Below are 21,204 nucleotides of genomic sequence, written 5' to 3'. Positions count from 1 at the left end.
TTATGCCATTTTACACTCCCTGCAACAGTGTATGAGAGCATTAGTAGGTTCGCTCCTCACCAGCACTTGGTGTTGTCAGTCTCTTTTGTTTTAGCTATTCTAGTAAGTATGCAGTGGTAGGACACTGTTCCTAATTTGCATTTCTCCAATGTAGTCACGGTGAGTATCATTTCATGTACTTATTGATCATTTGCACATCATCTTTAGGGACATGTCTGTTCAAATTCCTTGCTATGTGTACCTATTCCCCATCCACTCATATATATGTGTTATGTGTATGTATGAATACTCACATAGATGTATACAATATGTCTACATACATATGGATATATATAAGCTTCCAACCTTATTTTGTTATAAAAATTCTATATACAATCCTTTATAAGATATGTGTGCTGCAAATAATTTCTCTTACTCTGTGGCTTGCCTTTTCATTTGCTTAATGGTATCTTTCAAAAAGTGAAAATCTTAAATTTTGATGAAGTCCAGTGTCAATATTTTTTTTTCTTTTATGATTCACGCTTTTTGTGTCCAATCCATTGAATCTTTACTTAATCCAAGGTTTCAAACCCAAGGTTTACAGAGAAATTTAGTTTTTACATTTATATCTGTGATTTACTTACAGTTAATTTTTGTGTAGAGTATGAGGTCAGAATCAAGGTGGTTTTTTGTTTTGTTTTGTTTTTGTTTTTAAATACAGATATGCAATTGTTTCAGCACCATTTGTGAAAAAGAAAATTCCCCAGATGTTACCTAGACTTACTGCGGTGATCCTTTCACAATACAGTTGACCTTTGAACAACTAAGAGCTTAGGGGTTGCTGATGCCCTGCAAAGCTGAAAATCCATGTGTAACTTTGACTTCCCCCAAACTTAACTACTAATAGCCTACTATTGACCAGAAGCCTTATCAATAGCAAAAGCAGTCAATTAATACATATTTTGTATGTTTTACCTATTATATACTGTATTTTTGCAATCTAGTGAGCTAGAGAAAATGTTATTAACCAAATCATAAGGAACAGAAAATACATTTAAAGTACCGTATATTTTTTTTCTTTTTAAAGTTTTTATTTAAATTCCAATTAGTTTACATACAGTGTAATATTAGTTTCTGGTGTAGAATTTAGTGATTCATGTAGATTCTGGTGTAAAATAAGTGATTCACTTATATACAACACCCAGTGTTCATCACAACAAGTGCCCTCCGTAATACCCATCACCAATTTAACCCATCCCCTTACCCACCTCCCCTCCAGCAACCCTCATTTTGTTCTCTATAGTTAAGAGTCTGTTCTCAGGTTTGCCTCTCTTTTTTATTCCCCCTATTCCATCTGTTTTGTTTCTTAAATTCCACATATGATTAAAATCATATGGCATTTGTCTTTCTTTGATGGATTTATTTCACTTAGCACAATGTATTCTAGTTCCATCCATGTTTTTGCAAATGGTAATGGTAAATGAGTAGTATTCCACTGTGTGTGTGGAATATACACACACACACACACACACACACACACACATATATACGTATACATATATATATGTATGTATATTATACATATGTATACACACACACACACTCCCCACATCTTCTTTATTCATTCACCATGCAATGGACGTTTGGGGTCTTTCCATACTTTGGCTATTGTTGATAGTGCTGCTATAAACATTGGGGTGTACGTATCCCTTTTAATCAGTATTTTTGTATCCTTTAGGCAAATACCTACTCGTGCAATTGCTGGACTGTAGGGTAGACCTATTCGTAACTTTTAAAAAAAATTTTTAACGTTTATTCACTTTTTTTTTTTTTTTTTTTTTTTTTTTACTTATTTTTGGGACAGAGAGAGACAGAGCATGAACCGGGGAGGGGCAGAGAGAGAGAGGGAGACACAGAATCGGAAACAGGCTCCAGGCTCCGAGCCATCAGCCCAGAGCCTGACGCGGGGCTCGAACTCACGGACCACGAGATCGTGACCTGGCTGAAGTCGGACGCTTAACCGACTGCGCCACCCAGGCGCCCCAACGTTTATTCACTTTTGAGAGACAGAGAGAGACAGAGCATGAGTGGAAGAGGCGCAGAGAGAGCGAGACACAGAATCTGAAGCAGGCTCCAGGCTCTGAGCTGTCAGCACAGAGCCTGACGTAGGGTTCAAACCCATGAACCGTGAGATTGTGACCTGAGCTGAAGTCAGACATTTAACCAACTGAGCCACCCAGGCACCCCTATTTTTAACTTTCTGAGGAATCTTCACACTGTTTTCCAGACTGGCCTCACCAGTATACATTCCATCCAAGAGTGTAGGAGGGTTCCCCTTTATCCACATCCTCACCAACACCTGTTGTTTTCTGTATTGTTAATTTTAGCCATTCTGACAGGTGTGAGGTGATATCTCATTGTAGTTTTGGTTTGCTTTTCCCTGATGATAAGTGGTGTTGAGCATCTTTTCATGTGTCTGTTAGCCATCTGGATGTCTTCTTTGGAGAAGTATCTATTCATGTCTTTTGCCCATTTCTTCACTGGATTATTTGTTTTTTGGGTGTTGAGTTTGATAAGTTCTTTATTTATATTTATATTTTGGATACTAATCCTTAATCAGATGTCATTTGCAAATATATTCACCCTTTCTGAAGCCTTTTAGTTTTGTTGATCATTTCCTTCACTGTGCAGAAGCTTTTTATCTTGATGAAGTCCCAATAGTTCACTTTTGCTTCTGCTTCCCTTGCCTCTGGTGATATGTCTAGTAAGGAGTTGCCCCAGCCAAGGTCAAAGGGGTTCTCCTCTAGGATTTTGATGTCTTCCTGTCTCACAGTTAGGTCTTTCATCTATTTTGGGTTTATTTTTGTGTATGATGTAAGAAAGTGGTCCAGTTTCATTCTTCTGCATGTAGCTGCCCAGTTTTCCCAGCACCATTTGTTGAAGAGACTGTCTTTTCTCCACTGGATATTCTTTCTTCTTCATCAAAGATTAGTTGACCATATAGTTACGGGTTCATTTCTGGGTTTTCTACTTTGCTCCATTGATCAATGTATGTTTTTATGCCAGAACCATACTGCCTTGATGACTACAGTTTTGAAGTGATGCCTCTGGCTTTTCTTTTCTCTTTCAAGATTGCTTTGCTATGTGGTTTCACACCAGTTTTAGGATGGTCTGTTCTAGCTCTGTGAAAAATGGTTGTGGTATTTTGCTAGGGATTGGATTAAATGTGTAGAATGCATTGGGTAGTACAGACATTTTAACAATATTTGTTCTTCCAATTCATGAGCATGGAAAGTTTTTCCATTTCTTTCTGTCATCTTCACTTTCTTTCATCAGTGTTTTATAATTTTTCAGAGTATAGATCTTTTTGCCTCTTTAGTTAGATTTATTCCTAGGTATATTAGGTTTTTGCTGCAATTGTAAATAGGATCAATTCCTTGATTTCCCTTTCTGCTGCTTCATTATTGGTGCATAGAAATGCAACAGGTTTCTGTACAGATTTTGTATCCTGTGACATTACTGAACTCATATATCAGTTCCAGCAATTTTGTGGTAGTGTCTTTTGGGTTTTCCATATAGAACATCATGTCATCTGCAAATAGTAAGAGTTTGACATCTTCCTTGTCGATCTGGATGCCTTTTACTTCTTTTGTTGTCTGACTGCTGAGGCTAGGACTTCCAGTACTATATTAAATAACAATGGTGAGAGTGAACATCTGTCTTGTTCCTGACCTTAGGGAAAAACCTTCCAGGTTTTCCTCATTGAGGATGAGGATGTGGGTTTTTATTATGTTCCCTCTAAACCTACTTTGCTGAGTCTTTATCATGAATGGATACTGTACTTTGTCAAATGCTTTTCTGCATCTTTTGAGAGGATCATATGGTTCTTACCCTTTCTTTAATTAATGCAAATCTTGAACCATCCTTGCAGCCAGGAATAAATCCTACTTGATCATGATGAATGATTCTTTTAATGTACTGTTGGATTCGATTTGCTAGTATTTTGTTGAGAATTTTTGCATCCATGTTCATCAGGGATATTGGCCTGTAGTTTTCTTTTTTAGTGATGTCTTTGTCTGGTTGTGGAATCAGGATAATGCTGGCCTTACAGAATGAGTTTAGAAATTTTCCTTCCATTTATATTTTTTGGAATAGTTTGAGAAGAGCAGGTATTAACTCTTCTTTAAAAGTTTGGTAGAATTCCCTTGAAGCCATCTGGCCCTGGACTTTTGTTTGTTGGGGGATTTCTGATTACAGATTCAATTTCTTTACTGGTTATCAGTCTGTACAAGTTTTTTTTATTTCTTACAGTTTCACTTTTTTATATTTTTTATATTGCTTTTATATTTAGCAATATAAATATAAATTTTATATTTATATTGCTTATATTTCTAGAATTTATCCATTTCTTCCAGATTGTCCAATTTGTTGGCATATAATTTTTCATAATATTTTCTTATTGTATTTCTGTGTGGTTGGTTGTTATTTCTCTTTTCTCATTTGTGATTTCATTTATTTGGGTCCTTTCTCTTTTCTTTTTCATAAGACTGGCTTAGGGGTTTATCAGTTAACATTAATTTTTTCAAAGAACCAGGTCTTGGTTTCATTGATTTGTTCCTCCATTTTTTTTAAGTTTCTGTATCATTTATTTCTGCTCTAATCTTTATTATTTACCTTCTGCTGGCTTTAGGCTTCATTTGTTGTTCTTTTTCTAGCTCCATTAGGTATAAGATTAGAATGTGTATTGAGAGTTTTCTTGCTTCTTGAGGTAGGACCATATTGCAATATACTTGCCTCTTAGGATTGCCTTTGCTGCATCCTAAAAGTTTTGGAGTGTGGTGTTTTCATTATTTAAAGAACGACTGCTTAACCCAATCACTCTTTAGTAGGATGTTCTTTAACCTACATGTATTTATAATCTTTCCAATTTTTTTCTTGTAGTTGACTTCAAGTTTCATAGTGTTGTGGTCTGAAAATATGCATGGTAGGATCTCAATCTTTCTGTACTTGTTGAGGGCTGATTTGTGATCCAGTATGTGATCTATTCAGGAGAATGTCCCATGTGCACTCAAAAACAATGTGTATTCTGCTGCTATAGGATGAAATGTTCTTAATGTATCCGTTAAGTCCATCTGGTCCAGTGTGTTATTCGAAGTCATTGTTTCTTTGTTGATTTTCTGTTTAGATGATCTGTCCATTGCTATAAGTGGGGTGTTTAAGTCCCTACTATTATTGTATTATTATCAATGAATTCCTTTATGTTTGTTATTAAGTGTTTTATATATTTGGGTGCTTCCAAGTTGAGGTCATAAATATTTACAATTGTTAGATCTTCTTGTTGGATAGTCCCCTTTATTATGATCTAGTGCCCTTTTCCAACTCGTTACAGTCTGTTGGTTTTTAAGTTTATTTATTTACTTTTGAGGGAGAGAGTGAGAGTGAGAGAGGGAGGGAGGGAGGGAAGGAGGAAGGGAGAGGGAGAGAAAAAGCATAAGCAGGGAGGGGGAAGAGAGAAGGAGAGACAGAATCCCAAACAGGCTCCATACCATCAGCACAAAGCCTGATGTAGGGCTTGAACTCAAGAAACGTGAGATCATGACCTGAGCCGAGATCAAGAGTCGGATGCTTAACTAACTGCACCACCCAGGCACCCCAGTCTTTGGTTTAAATCTAGTTTGTTTGATGTAAGTATTGTTACTCTGGCTTTCTTTTGACATCCATTTGCATGATAAATATTTCTCCCTCCCCTCACTTTAAATGCACAGATGTCTTTAGGTCTCAAATCTCTTGTAGGCAGCATATAGTTGGGTCTTTTTTAAATTCATTCTGACACTCTTTGTCTTTTGATTGGAGCATTTAGTCCATTTACATTCAGCATAATTATTGATATGTACTTAGAGCCATTTTATTACTTTTTTTGTTGCTGTTTCTGGAGATTTCCTCTGGTCCTCTCTTGTCTTTTGTCACTTTTGGTCTTTTCCCTCCCACTCAAAGCGTCTCCTTTAATATTTCCTCCAGGGATGGTTTAGTGGTCACGAACTCCTTTAGTTTTCGTTTGTCTGGGAAACTCTTCATCTCTCCTTCCCTCTTGAATGATAGTCTTGCTGGATAGGGTATTCTTGGCTGCAGATTTTTCCCATTCAGTGGGCTGAACTTCTGGTTTGCCAAGTTTCTGTGGAAAGATCTGCTGCCAATGTTGTAGCACTTGCCTTGTGAGTAAGGGACTTCTTTTGTCTTGCTGCTTTTAGGACATTTTCTTTATCACTGTATTTTGCAAACTTAACTACAATATATCTTGGTGTTAGCCTGCTTTTGTTGATCTTGTTGGGAATTCTTTGTGCCTCCTGGATTTGGATGTCTGTTTCCTTCCCCAGGTTAGAGAGGTTTTCAGCTATGATTTCTTCAAAAAAAACTTCTGCCCCTTTTTCTCTCTTCTTCTTCTGGGACTCCTATGACACAAATGTTATTATGTTTGATGGAGTCATGGAGTTCCCTAAGTCAACTCTTGTGATCCACAGTTTTTCTTTCCCTCTTCTGTTCAGCTTCATTATTTTCCATAATTCTATCTTCTATATCACTTATTTGTTCTTCTGACTCTTCCATCCTTGTGGTCATTATATCTGGTCAGTTTCAAATCTTAGATGTTGCATCTTTCATTTCTGCCTGATTGTATTTTAGCTCTTTTATCTCTGCAGTAAGGGTCTCCCTGGTATCTTCCATACTCTTCTCAAGCCTGGTAGGGTATCCTTACAACTGTTACTTTAAATTCTGCATGAGGCATATTACTTAGATCTGTTTTGTTTACAGCTCTAGCTGTGACCTTTTCTTGTTCTTTCTTTTGGGATGAATTCCTCTGTCTTCGTATTTTGTCTAGGTCTCTGTCTTCTTTTTGTGTTCGAAAAGCTCATTATGTTCCCTATTCCTGAGAGTAATGGCTTTATGAAGAGGTCACGTAATGTCCAGGGCCTAACGCTTCAGGAAGTATCTCTGGTGTGTGTTGCATGTAGTCTGCTGCTGCGTTCTGGCTTCTCTATCCCTCAGGTCAGTCAGCTACAGAGGCTCTCCTCTGTAGATGGGCAGTGTTTGGACTTTGGCCATAGTGTGGCCAGTCTGAACTAGGTGTGCCCGGTCTGTTTGTTAAATGAGACCTGATGCTACTTCTACTAGAACTGAAGCCTTGTAGAACTCTATGGTCAGAAGACATGATACAAGTGGGGGTTTCTGGTGGTCTTCTGGGGAAGGGGCCCGCTGCACTGATCCTTAGGCACACTTGCAGAGCACAGGGGCAGGGCTGGCTGACTAAGCAGGTTAGTCAGCCAGTGTTGGTGCTGTGCTTTTCAGTGAAGTTGATTTATGCTGAGGGACAGGGGAGGGAAATGGCACCAGCCAGGTCCTTTGTTCCAAGAGGGGGGTGGTCCATACTTGCTGTTCTCAGGAAAGCCCTCTCAGAAGAGTGAATAATTTCCTATCGTGTGTCCTAGGCATTTTCCAGATCACTGTTTTCACACTGTCTGTGTCCAGGTTGCTTGCCTGCCTAGGGCAGCACAGTGCACTTTGGGCTCTCTATTCCAGCCAAATCTGCTGACTTTTAAAATTCCAAACTTTAGGGGCACTTGGGTGGCTCAGTCAGTTGAGTGTCTGACTTTGGCTCAGGTCATGATCTCATGGTTCGTGAGTTTGAGCCCCACATTGCGCTCTGTGCTGACAGCTCTGAGCCTGCTTTGGATCCTGTCTCCCTCTCTCTGTCCCTCCCCCACTTGCACTCTGTCTCTATCTCTCTCCCAAAAATAAAAATTTTAAATTCCAAACTTTAAGGACCTGGCATGACAGGGACCTGCACTGCTCTTCTGGGGAAGGGTCTTGCTGCCCTGGGACCGATGCAGGTTTGACCCAGAAGGGCAGTTTGACATCAGAGTGCAAGGGCATAGGATTTGGAGCAAAGCAGGTTAAACAGTCAGTGTCCAGGTTAGCTACCCTCAGCAGGTGTCTCTGAGCCTATGCTGAGGGGTGGGAGAGGGAAATGGCACCCGCCGGGCTCTTCTGTCCCCAGAGGGGCAATGCCACCACTCACAGATGTGCTCCAAGAAGGGGGAACAGTCTCTCCCTGTGAATCTTAGGCAATCCGCACACCATGCCATCTGCCCCCGAGTTACCTGCCTGCCTTCTCTCCAGGAGCAGGGCAGTGCTCTCAGGGCTCTATCCTAGCCACATCACGGACCTCTGAAACTCCAGGCTTTGAGTTGGTTGCAAAAACTCACGAAAATCAGCCTCTCATTTTCCCAACCAATGGCTCTGGGGAAGTGTTTTCCTTGTGTGATCCCCTGTGTACTCCTCTTCCCCTCTCTCTCTTTCTCACCTCTCTCCACGACCAAGGCTCCCTCCCCTCTGCAGCCGCTGCAATCCACTTCTCCCCATTTCTCCCCCAAGCCATGTCTCTGTACTTCCTACCTTCCTGGATGTGGCCTCTTCTCTCCCTTTAGCTATGCACTTTGTTCTATCAGCCCTCAGGTCGATTTCTTGGGTGTTCAGAATGATCTGATAGTTATCTAGCTGTGTTTGAGGGATGAGACAAGCCTAGGGTCCTGCTACCACTCCAGCATCTTAGCTTGCCCCGCCCCTTCCATCTGTTCTGTATTTGTTGGGGGAAAAAAAACACCCATGTATGTGTAAGGAGACCTGTGCAGTTCAAACTGCAGTTGTTCAAAGGTCAACCGTTTGTACAAATATCAAATCATTATATTGTATACTTAAACTAATATAACATTATATGCCGATTACAACTCAATTGAAAAAAAGACTATTGTTTCCTCCCAGTGAATTATCTAGGCATCTTTTCATTACCTTTGATTACCTGGTAATCTCTAGAGTTACATCTACCTTTTCATTCATAAAAGTGTTATAGGTTGCTTTTACTTGGAAATGTTTAACTTTCTTTAAAATCGGTGACATTACTGGATATATCACATTTCAGATAAAAATAAAATAAATGAACAAACACCAAAAGGACACGAACATTTGCTGTTTTCCCAGCAGAGGTTATAGGTTGGTGTTCAGTGGTTAGCATGTCCCCACCGAGACAACGGCATGGATTTGTAAGACAGCTCTTGAACAGCTGGCCTGAGGTTACTGAAAAGAGCGGGTTGCCAGGGTGAACTCGGGACCCTGGTTTCACTGACCCTATGTTTCAACTAACTACACTGTGTAGTTTTTCTTAAGAACTGAAAACATTTTCTAGAGACAACCCATGAATTCTGCAATAAAATTTAAGGTTTTTTCAATTTTCAAGTGTAGTGCTACTTATTTACAAGCATTCTGACTCATTTATCCTGGAAGAGATCCGTACTAAAAAGAAAAACATCCTAGTAGAGGGTGAAGAGTTTAGCCAGTGAAAAGAAGCTTCGCCAAGACACCACCAGTCTTGCAGTCATAGAAAATAATAACAAAAGATGTTTCCATGAATGAATTGGGTTTATTGAATTAGGTCAGCACAGGTGGTAAAAATATACCACAACTGGAAAGACAAAAACAAGGGAACTGATACCCAGTGCTGTAAAGAAAATAAGCAGGAAGCCGCCCTCCTAGTTGCCTTTCAGTGGCACAGGCCTGCGGGCTCTTGCCTCACGGAACGTGTTGTCAGACGTGGATTAACTGTGTCTCGGCACCAGCCTGGTCAGACCTCAGCCCGAGGCAGCTTTCATCACAGTGGCCAGTACCTGTGCGGGACACGGCCACGCCTGGTGACTAATCTTACACAACAATGCACACACTGTTCCAGACTCACTTTTGAAATAAAGGACTCGTAATCATTTCCTGAAAAAGAAGTTGTTAAAGCATCACTTAGCTTTTGCCGAATGTCTGATGCCTTTGTGACAGTACAAGTCACGCTGGGCGACGTGGATCACCTGTCATTCCCTCTAAAAAGCATTCTTTTTTTCCGAGCAGATTTCAAGGATCCTCGTCTTCCCAGCCACGAAACTGTCCTTCCTCCCACCAGGTTCTGTTTCAGGTGCAGCCAGCCACTACTTCCTCAATCAGTGATTCATCATCGCCAGTGCACGGTGTTTCTCTGCTCAGATAAATTCTGATGCCAACACAATTCAAAGAAGCGAAACCTTTCCCAGATGTAAGTGTTTACTGCTGACAACTGCTTAGCGGGTTTCGAGGTTTGAGGGATCAGAGTTCCAGACAGCAAAATTATATATAAATCTAGATCATATCATAGATATAGTGATTACTTTTGAATATGGCAGGGGCAGACATTTGTGAGATTCCAGGAGGTTCCGGTGTTCTATGGTCCACAGAAGTTCATTCACCTCCAGGTCTGAATTCATTCTCCCTTTCCTGTGTCTAAAATGCTTTTTTATGCCAAATTCTCAATAAAGAGAAAAGCTGAGGGATATGGTGACGGTGGAAACCACACAGCTGCTATATGGAGATGACAGAAGGTTTCGTCCCGGGAGAGGCTGCTTTCGGGAGAAAACAGTGTGGTGACAGCAAGGCTTGGCTGGTGGGGCTAGACTCTCTGATAGTAATGGAGTCTGAGCTCTTCTGGATATACTATGAATACATGCATTTCTGCTAAAAGAGAAAAAAGTTTCTTGTCTGAGAAGAAGATAGTGTGACAGAGTGTTCTGGATTCAAAACTGGGTTCAAATTCTGCTTTACCACCCATGTACTTCCTGGGCAACTTGCTCAACCTCCCTGACCTGAGTTTTTTCTTCTATTAACTGAGAACAGCATCTGCTCAATGGGGTTCCTGGGAAGACTGACAGAGAACACATGGTAAAGACAAGCACTTAGTTGGACTTTGTCCTAGCTCCTCTTCAGGTCTTTCTCGGAGTAATGCTTTAGAGAACTGTAGTCATCCAAAGTCTGAAGACACATCCAATTCAATCACTGGGCCTAAGGAAAAGAGTTCACGCTTTGGTGGATGGGAGAATTATAGCATTCCAGAGACCCTTATGGGTGAATTCAGAGAAGTCTCCACCTTACAGAAAGCCATCAAGACTTGCTGCCTCAAGGCCTGAAGCTAGTCTTTGGTGATGACATTATGGCTACTATTTACAGGCAGGTATGTTCTGTGGTCAGGGGTTACGAAGTAGTAGTACCTCATAATACGACAGGCACAAGAACAGTATGTGGGGAAAAACGATCATCAACAGTGTTATAAGTGCTTTCTACGGTTAATCTTATTTAATCCCCCTAGTGATTCTCTAAGCAGGTACCATGTGAGTCCCTATGTTACAGATGAGAAGACTGAGGCACAGAGAATGAAGGATCTCCTACTAAGAAATAATAGAGTGAGACTCCTGTGGTCTGACTCCAGAGCTCATGCTCTTGACCACAATGTCTCCTCTCTAGGTAACATGAACTTCTCATGGTCATGGAGATTTCCCCAGCTGTGGCTCTATTTCAGAATGGCTGGTCAGTCACCAGAGGGCAGGATATACCTCTTCCTTTCTTCACTCCATGGAGGTGTACAGGGAATTCATAAGGCCTTTTCAGAGTCAGTCAAAATTATTACATTTACTCTACCAAATAAATAAACTCACACAAAAAAGAATGTTCTATTTTACCTAGTGGTAGATTTGTCTTCTGTGATGACAACTTACAAAGACCCTTAGCTGTAACAGTAACCGCTAATAGTATCTTTGTTCCTTGCAATTTTCTGTCATTTCACTTCATTGGTGTATCTTTCAAACTTGGGGGTCTCGCAGCTTATTTAAGCGATAGATGGGGGAAAAGAGGGTGAGAATCCACTTCCTGAGCAATGTATAGAAAGGCAGTCACAGGGAAACCATCCCTGGAGTGGTAAAACAGTCTGAGAAAGCCCTCATGGAGAAAGGTCCCCTGAGGACTTGGTTCCAAAGCCACAATTTCCGGTCAAATCCCAGGGATGGGACTTGTGTCCTTAAGCAACCGAGAAGAGGAGCTCCATGTGGCCCATCATCACAGGGGGGAGGTGGGAGAGCCAGATCTGTACCATAAGCCAGAAGAATCTATGGAGCAGGTTTAAAAATAGCACAGCTCAGCAGGGAGTCCCTGGAGCACCTGTTTTCCTCAGAGCAGAGACAAATTTGTATGAGAAAGGCAGAGCTGAGGGGTGACAACAGGTGGCCACGCTAATTGAAACCTGACAGAGAGAGTGTTAAAAACTCAGCTTGACAAGCAGGTTGTGAGAATGGCTCACAAGAGCTCCCTTGGAGAGAACTATGAAGATTACAACACACAGCAAGTACCTTTCAAAGGGAGCACAAAAGTGATATGCCGTAAGCACTTCAGAGGATCCAAATTTAACATGTAATCACAACAACAAATGGAAAAAAAATGATTTCACAGATTTAATTAAAGCTTAAAACTTGGAGAGTTTTCACAACAGCAGAATAGTTGAATAAAGAAGTAAGATCTTTCTCTTTTCATCAAGTGATATACTCGGGGGGAACGAAAAGCAGGATTCTGTTTCATTTATTTTTACTCTACCGGTTTCTGGAAAGAGTTTCCATCTCTGTGTTCTGTTTCCAGCAATGTCTCACTGGGAGCAGCTCTGCCCACTCACCTGAGCCCCTCGGTCGTTGACCAGTTCCACGGACCACCTCCCTTCGTACTGAATCCACACAAATATGCCTCCGTCTGCGTCACACGTGGCCAGCTTCTGGTACGGCTCATTCCACCTCACCAGCACAACCTAGAAAACAGCCAAGAAGATATTTACCACAGGGATTAAAGCAGAGGGCCAGGAGTATGTCTCCAAAGAGACGAGATTCCAGAACTAAAGAGGAGGCACGGTCAAGGGGAATGAATGGCTGAGGGCAGGTGTGGGGATTAGGAGAGGGGACAGGGCATGGCCCACAGGTGGCAGAGACTCAGGAAACGGGACTCCCATGACGAGGCTTCCTGAAAAAATAGCCCTGAGCAAACCATAAACCGTGACACAAAAATGCCCGCTGCTAGAAAAGCAGAGGATCCAGAGCCCATCTGGACTCAGTCCTGCCTCTCACAAGTACAAGAATAGTTCAGTATCTGAATAATTTAGAAAAAATCATTGAAACGTCTAAGCTACTTAGTACTTTATCAGAGAGGAAATATGAAATTATAAGCCTCAACATTTGTGAGTATGACAAATTAATTTTTTAATTTAAAAATTCTGCGTTTTTTATTTATTTTTGGGACAGAGAGAGACAGAGCATGAACGGGGGAGGGGCAGAGAGAGAGGGAGACACAGAATCGGAAACAGGCTCCAGGCTCCGAGCCATCAGCCCAGAGCCTGACGCGGGGCTCAAACTCACGGACCGCGAGATCGTGACCTGGCTGAAGTCGGACGCTTAACCGACTGCGCCACCCAGGCGCCCCTAATTTAAAAATTCTGAACCTGGACAAATCACCCGTCTTTCTGGACTATCACTCCCTCACCCAAAAGGTGGACCCTCTGGGAGGTGGTCTGTGGGATTAGGTAAATGCCCAAGGAGACTGAGGACAGGACTCAAAGAGCCCAATAAAACCTGTAAGGACACAGGCCTATGAAGCGGTCCTGAGTGCCCATGAGCCACAAAACCAATACCCTGCCTTCACTGTGGTAAACTCTGAGTGTCACCTGACTGGTCCATGCTGGTGATCGTGAGGAATTCATTCGATCGGTCAGACATGTGGTTGGTACTTATTAGGTTCAGGCTGTGTGACACTATATGATCAATGCCAAGATGGAGAAGACCGGACCCCATGCTCAGGAAGCTAAAAATCCATCTGGGGGTCAGCACATCCACGGATGCACAGACATACACGGATCTGTGACAGTCAAATGAGCACTGTCATTAACCACCCAACGCGCAGCTGCTGTTCATAAGAAAGATCTGAATCCCCTGTCTCCCCCCAGGACTTCACACCCAGTAAACGAATTCCCCAAATTCTAAAATAGCAAGCAAGGGGAGGGGTGCGCCTGGGTGGCTCAGTTAAGTGTCTGGCTCTTGATTTCAGCTCAGGTCATGATCTCATGGTTTGTGGGATCGAGCTGCACTGTCAGCACACAGCCTGCTTGGGATTCTCTCTCTGCCCCTTCCCCACTCGTGCTCTCTCTCAAAATAAATAAATAAACATTGAGAAAACAGTAATAAAATAAAAAAATAGCAAGCAAGGCCAAGGACAGACTGTCAAGGACCTCTGCAATGTTCAGACCCCTTCTCACACCCACCTGTGTCCAAACCACAGGCTAACACAAAAGTCCTGTCCCTTCTCAAACCTGTGCCAAGGGCATGCCTGATTTTAAGTCTTTAATTTGGTTTTCAGGTATCAGAGAGTTGGAGGGCCCCCCAGCCCTGGTCTGCCACAGTTGGTGGCATCAGCACTTGTTGTGAGATGCATAATAAAATCCAAGAAGAAATTACTGGCCACCTAAAATGTAAAGACACTGTAGCTCTCTTTTAAAACTGCAAAAAATTAAAGACAGCTGTGAGGCTGCACTCCTTGGAAGCCTGGCAATCACCCGGCAGATCTTACCTCGTTGATGGGTCCCACGCCAGAGTCTGCTTTCATGGATGCTGACGCCACCCACGCCCACGGCACACGGTCCTGCTTTCTCTTTGCTGGACCGGCTGCCCCACTCTGCTCACGCTCTGCAAGCGCAGCACGTGCACCATCCACCATAACTACTGGTCCACGTGCACGCCTCCCCACTGAGCTGTGCACCCGCGGAAGGGGGACAGGGGCAGGCTCACCTTTGAATACTGACACACTACAGTAATTCTGAGTGTATTGTGCCAAAGAGTACTATGTAATTAGAAGTTATGATCCATATCTTTGAACTATAAAAAGGTTATTGAAAACTATGTCCAGAAGGTTCTTTTCAATGCCCAAAGGCATTTTAACAACAGCCAACTCTGCCTGCCTGCTTACTATGAACTGCAGGTGCTGAGGATGGAGATTAAGACATCTTTGTGCTCGTGGAGTTCAGTTCACTAAACAGAACACAGCGCTGCTCTATGTGCACTTAGAGTTGTGAACATACACAGGAGGGGAACACACAGGTGGAGGGGGGAAACAAACCCAGATTCATTTTTTTAAGTCCAGTTTTAAAAACTCCCTATGTAAGAGTCTCTTACGGTTTGCCTCCCTCTCTGTTTTTACCTTATGTTTCCCTCCCTTCCCCTATGTTCATCTGTTAAGTTTCTCAAATCCCACGTATGAGTGAAGTCTTCAATACAGAGAACAAACAGAGGGTTCATGGGAGTGGAGGGGGTGTTAAATGGGTCACGGGCATTAAGGAGGGCACTCTTCAGGATGAGCACTGGGTGCTCATATATAAGAGATGAATCACTGGGTTCTACTCCTGAAGCCAAGACTATACTGTATGTTAACTAACTTGAGAATAAAAAAATAAAAAAAAAAAAATCAAAGAAGATTAAAAAAAATACTGATCTAATTAAAAAAAACCAGTACCATCAACAACCGAAGTCTTTCAATGTGTCATAAAATTTAGAATTTCTAGTCAATAAAGGCCAACTTCATAAACCTCTTTCAGATCCAGTGATTTGGCCCAAGCACTGCAATCCACTAATGTGCATGCAGCTACATTTTGGTCCCTTTATAAGACACACATTCATCATTCAAGTCCACAATCACTGATGTACTTCAGAATGGCCACCACGGGATGGAATATGACAACTAAATACATGATATTCACAACTGACCAGTTTTTAAATGATTTCCTTAAGTTAACACAGAGACCATTCATCTGCTATGATCTTCCCTGTAAATAACATTTGACAAGGTGTCGTATTTTAGAAAATAAAGCTTAATAACATTTTCTGTACTTCTGCCTTTCTTCCTTTAACATCCATTGCCAGGCATGGTTGCATATTAAGTTAACCTCAATAATAAAAACCCTCTTCTTCACGAAAAGAGCCCGCAGAGTCATAGCATGAAACAGACACAAAAGAGCAAAGGCAAAAAAGTTATTTTTCACTCTAAAGATTTCTTGGTCTTCTGACAACGCAGTAGTTGTTGAATAAACAAAAGGCTCACGGGCTTCATGTTTTTGTAATTCTTGATCAGCGCAGATGCAGCAGTAAACAGAAATGTAGTCCCATTCCCACACCTTTGCTGTGAGTTCTAACCGGTGTAACAGAATAGGCAGGTAGCTGCCCTAATTTAGAGAAAGAAATCTTTCCAATGATTCTTCATTTAAAAATAACGTCAAACTGTTAATGTTGTTTCCGTGGATTAGAATTCTCATTTCCTCTCTCATCTACAATTCATAGCTGCCCGCCTTATCTCCCAGCAGCTTATTTCCTGTTCTCCAAATCCCTCCAATCCAGCTGGCAATGTCAGGACATCCCAGAGCGCCGAGAAACTACCAATGGGGAGCCCATCGCCCACATGCCCACATCATGTGGCAGGGTGCTCTGCCTCCTACCAGGCACTCTAAGGCAGAGCTCCCCTTCCTGTTCAAAGGAAACAGGGCTCCTGTTTAGTCTGAGCACAAAAGAACTTGGGCTATCAGGGTGCTGTGTTCTACTAAAAAGTCCGAAGATAAGCTAAGTATTGATGCAGGTCTTTAATTACTCAAAAAAATGCCAGCCTGTCACTCTCTCCAATGTTAGATGAACACTTTATCATTTTATAGTTATTGCTAATAGACATTTATTGAGGACTATTAAAAGTAGACAAATGTACATTTAAAATATGGGGCAGGTCTGCTGAAAGTCTATTTGGGATATAATCTAGTGCTCTAAATAAGTCATTTCATTTCCTACACCCTGTCTATTTTTAGGGAGAACAAACAAATGTCAGTTAACCCATCTCAAGGATGTTCATCTTTTCAGACGGAAACCCTTTAAATGGTGTTGGGAGGGGGCGCCTGGGTGGCTCAGTCGGTTGAGCGTCCGACTTCGGCTCAGGTCATGATCTCGCAGTCCGTGAGTTCGAGCCCCGCGTCGGGCTCTGTGCTGACAGCTCAGAGCCTGGAGCCTGTTTCGGATTCTGTGTCTCCCTCTTTCTCTGACCCTCCCCTGTTCATGCTCTCTCTCTCTGTCTCAAAAATAAATAAAATGTTAAAAAAAATTTTTTTAATTAAAAAAATAAAAAATAAATAAATGGTGTTGGGAGATACAAATAAAATTATATTTTATAGAAATATGTAGGAAACCACCTCAGTGAACGACCAGTATCACCAAAGTTCAGTAATATTTCTCTCAACCTAAGAAGAATGTAATTGGAATGAATGCTAAATACAAATAGCTCAATAAACCCCTATGATTATTACCATACAGGTTTTTAAAAAATTCTGTTAGTAAGTGAAAGAGCAATAAGTTTAATTGTGCCAATTTAAGTTTAGACACATTTAGTACAACAAAATGAGTTTAAGAAATGCTATGAATTTCAGTTACATTTCGTCACTCTAAGAAAGAGCCAAAAGCATCTTGAAATAGAAGCACAGCGGCTTTCCAGACTGACGCCCACCAGCACAGAGGTCCTTGAAGTGCTGTGGCAGGAGTGCAGGCTCAGGACTGGAGTCCTGGCCCTGCCACTCACCACGGCAACTTGCTGACCCACTGGACAGGGGCGGGGAAGGGGGGTCCTCTTGTGCACTTGGAAGCAGCACATCCTCCTGAAGTGTGTGAGGAGTAGTGGAGAAAGGACCTTAGCACGGTGCCAGGCACACAGCCAACACTCAATCAGGGAGAGCTCCACGTTATTCAAGGATGAGCTAAAACTTCCAAAATACAGAGACTGGTTCAGCATAGTACCGACACGTAGTTTCCTCTTTGATAGAAAATAAACAGTCGGAAAGTCAGTCCCTCTTTCCAGGCCCACCTCCTGCCACTTGCACTCCCCATCCAATTCTGTACCTAAAAAATCAACAGCATCACACACTTCCTGGGACCTTTGGCCTAAAATACGCTTCAGCCCCTTGACACCGGTGGTAATTCCTTCCCTGACATTCCAACCACTCCCTCTTGCCGCTAATGCAGGACCTTCTACACTGTTCATGCCTGCCTACACTTGCTCCCTCAAACATCTCAGTTCCTCACCGGCTGAGCTCCTCATCAGGCCTGTGCCACGCACACAGTGGGCATTCCACAAATCTTTCTAAACTGAACTATTCCTGAATGATGATTAGCTGTATTTCTGTAGAATTTTAAAATATTCTCTCTCAACAATGAGATGTTAAGATCAGTTTCAAATGAGATTTTTTTTTCAGGTAACAGTTTTATTGTGACAAAATTCACATACCATACAATTCACCCATTTAAAATGCACAATTCAGTGGTTTTAGTGTAGCTACAGAGCTGTGCAACCATCACAATAAATTTTAGAACATCTTCATCAACCCCCAAAACTCCCCTCCAGTCCTAGGCAATCACTAATTTCCTTTTTCCTTTACTGATTTGCCTATTCTGGACATTTCATATAAATGGAATCATATAATACGTGGCCTTCAGTGTCTGACTTCTTTCACTCAGCATAATGTTTTCAAGATTTTTCCATGTTGTAAGTGTATATCAATACTTATTTCCTCTACACGTCCAAATAATATTCCACTGTGTGGATACATCACACTGTGTCCATCCATCCAGCTGATAAACATCTGGGTTGTTTCCACTGTTTGGCTATTATGAATAATATTTCTATGAACATTTCTGTACAAATCTTTGTATGAGCATGTTTTCCTTTTCTTGGGTATATGTCTGGGAGTGGAGTTGCTGGGTCAAATGATAATTCTATGTTTACCTTCTTGAGGAACTATTTTCCAAAATGGCCACACCAACTTACATTCCCAGCACCACTGGGTGGAGAAGTTTCCAGTTTCTCCACATCCTTTCCAATACCTGCTATTACATCTTTTTTAGTATGCCATTCTAATGGATGTGAAGTGATTGTGATTTGCATTTTTCTAATGGCTAAAGATGTTGAACATCTTTTCGAGTGCTTATTGGACATTTATGTAAATTTCTATTCGAATCCTTTGCCCCTTTTTAATTGGGTTGTCTTTTTTCCTTATTGAGTTTGAGAAGTTTCTCTTGTTTAGTCCACTGACCATATTTGGAAAAAAACTTCAGCTTTTTTCCCACATAATCATATTTATCTCACTTAAATGTTCACAAATCCAGTCCTCATTCATTCATTCAGCTCAAGTTGTTGATTAAGAATTCCAAGACGGAAATGGACTAGAGACAATAAAGGAATTCAGAGAACACAGGTCTGAGGTCAGAACCCTGGAATTCAGGGACCACAGTGCCTCTAAATGGTTCTGAACCAGAATGTGTCGGGGGATGACCTTCTTAGTCCCGGCTTCTCCAGGACACTTTGCAGGAAACTCAGAACTACACATTTCTTCTTGATGTTTTCCAAATCTTCTTGTTGGAAAATAATACATCTTCTAATTGGATAGAGTTTATATAATCAAGCAGGGCTAATGTTTGAAAAAAGGACTCTACCAAGTCTCCTGATGTAAATGCAAAATAACCATGCCCAGCCATCTCATCTGCTAAGTAGCAGCAAGTCTTCCACAAAAGCGATATATAAAATGCTCTGAACAGCCACGCTAAAAATACAGTTTGTAGGAAACCCGACACTTAGCACCTTCATCACCTGATCACTTCCAGACACTGATCGATACACACCTCAAAACCCAGTGGAAATAATACTCTCAATGACTCTAACTTCCATCCTGTTCCATCCCATCTCAGTTGCCACTTTCTGAGTAGAAATTTTACTGGAAACACTACTGACTGAGGTTTCAAAGCCCTTACCATGGTGAACTAGCATGTTTTTTCCAGCGTCATTTCCCACTTACTCTCACATAAGTATTCTTGGTATAGACAGTAGTTATTGGCTTTAGCCAATTTAGAGCTAACACAACCATTCAGTCTCATAGATGAGGAAAGGGAGGTTAATGCAGCGAAGTGGGTTGCCTGTGGTCACACAGCAGGTGCAAGGTGGGTCAGCATTCAGGCCAGAGCCCCAGTGTCCCTGCCTATTCCAGGCACTTGTCTCCATTACCAAGGTCAACCAGACTGGCCCATGAACATTGATCACTCAGCACCACCTGGGTATGATAACAGGGCCACACCCAGACAGAAGAGATGCCCTGCCCTCAAGGAACACCTGATGCAATGCTTGGACAAGGCACCTCACTTTTTCTTTCTTAATAAGCATGCATTCTTGGGGCACTTGGGTGGTTCAGTTGGTTAAACACACCACTCTTAATTTCAGCTCAAGCCATGATTTCGTGGTTCATGAGATTGAGTCCCACATTGGGCTCTGGGCTGACAGCGTGGAGCCTGCCTGGGATTCTCTCTCTCTCCCTCTCCATCTCTGCCCCTACCCCATGCACACACGTGCTCTCTGTCACTCAAAATAAATAAATTAATTAAAAAAAAATAAGCATGCATTCTTGCCATCATTCCTCTGTGATGCAGAAATGTTATGAGAAATAACTTTTATCAACAAGTTCTAGTTCTGATACAAAAAAGAATCATACTAAAAAATAAACTAAAGCATTAGTGTTGATGGATTACAATTTTTGTTAGAATTTTTCTACATCTTCTGATTTTCCCACAATGAACATATTCCAGCTTCTCATATTCCCTTGATAGGAAATTTTAACAACTTCTTTTAGCAATAATAATAATAATAATAATAATCAATAGTTTGCATCCTTTTCACATACATTATCTTACTTTCTCTTTTAAGTATCTCAGAAGGAAGTATTACCATTACTATAAACTCCTCATTTTACAGATTAAAAAGGTAGAGCTGGGGGGCAAAAGAAAAGAAAAGAAAAAAGAAAAGAAAAAAGGAAAGCTAAAAGAAGGTACAAATCTCCCTAGACTTTTTTTTAAATTTAAAAAATAAAAAAGGTCTGGGCAATATTTATGACCTATGTACAACTTTTTAAAAAATTCCCCTCAAAGTGTTCTCCCCATTCAGCTTAGGAAGATACCAGTAGGACTACTTGAGAGCCCCTGTGTATTCCTCCCACATCTCAGCCCTCCCTCTTCTAAGGAAAAAAAACCCCTTTCTTGGGTAGTTCATGTTTTCAATTAACATGCATTTTTATACCTATATATTATATGTATGTATCCTCACTTTATTATTTTGTTCCTTTTTACATTTTAAATATTACAGAAAAATGTTAACATACACCAAAGAAGGGTAACTGGGATAATAACCTTCCATGTACCCATATTCCAGCTTATAAACGAACATTTCTGCATGTTTTTAAGCTTT

General features: G+C 41.4%; 1 protein-coding gene across 6 annotated transcripts in view; it reads right to left on the bottom strand.

Annotated features, from left to right (window-relative positions):
* Positions 1-21,204, bottom strand: part of TULP4 (TUB like protein 4) — a 242,909-nt gene that overhangs the window by 70,195 nt on the left and 151,510 nt on the right. For all 6 annotated transcript variants that reach the window (XM_060617011.3, XM_060617012.3, XM_078447515.2 and 3 more), the window contains one exon: positions 12,536-12,664. In XM_060617011.3, the coding sequence (XP_060472994.2) occupies positions 12,536-12,664 (129 nt within the window). The remainder of the gene's footprint in view (positions 1-12,535; positions 12,665-21,204) is intronic.

The sequence above is a fragment of the Panthera onca genome, chromosome B2 (assembly GCF_046562875.1).
Source record: "Panthera onca isolate mPanOnc1 chromosome B2, mPanOnc1 haplotype 2, whole genome shotgun sequence".
In the NCBI taxonomy this organism is placed as follows: domain Eukaryota; kingdom Metazoa; phylum Chordata; class Mammalia; order Carnivora; family Felidae; genus Panthera; species Panthera onca.
Note: the sequence above shows the minus strand (reverse complement) of the source record. Positions and strands in the feature narration are given on the sequence as shown.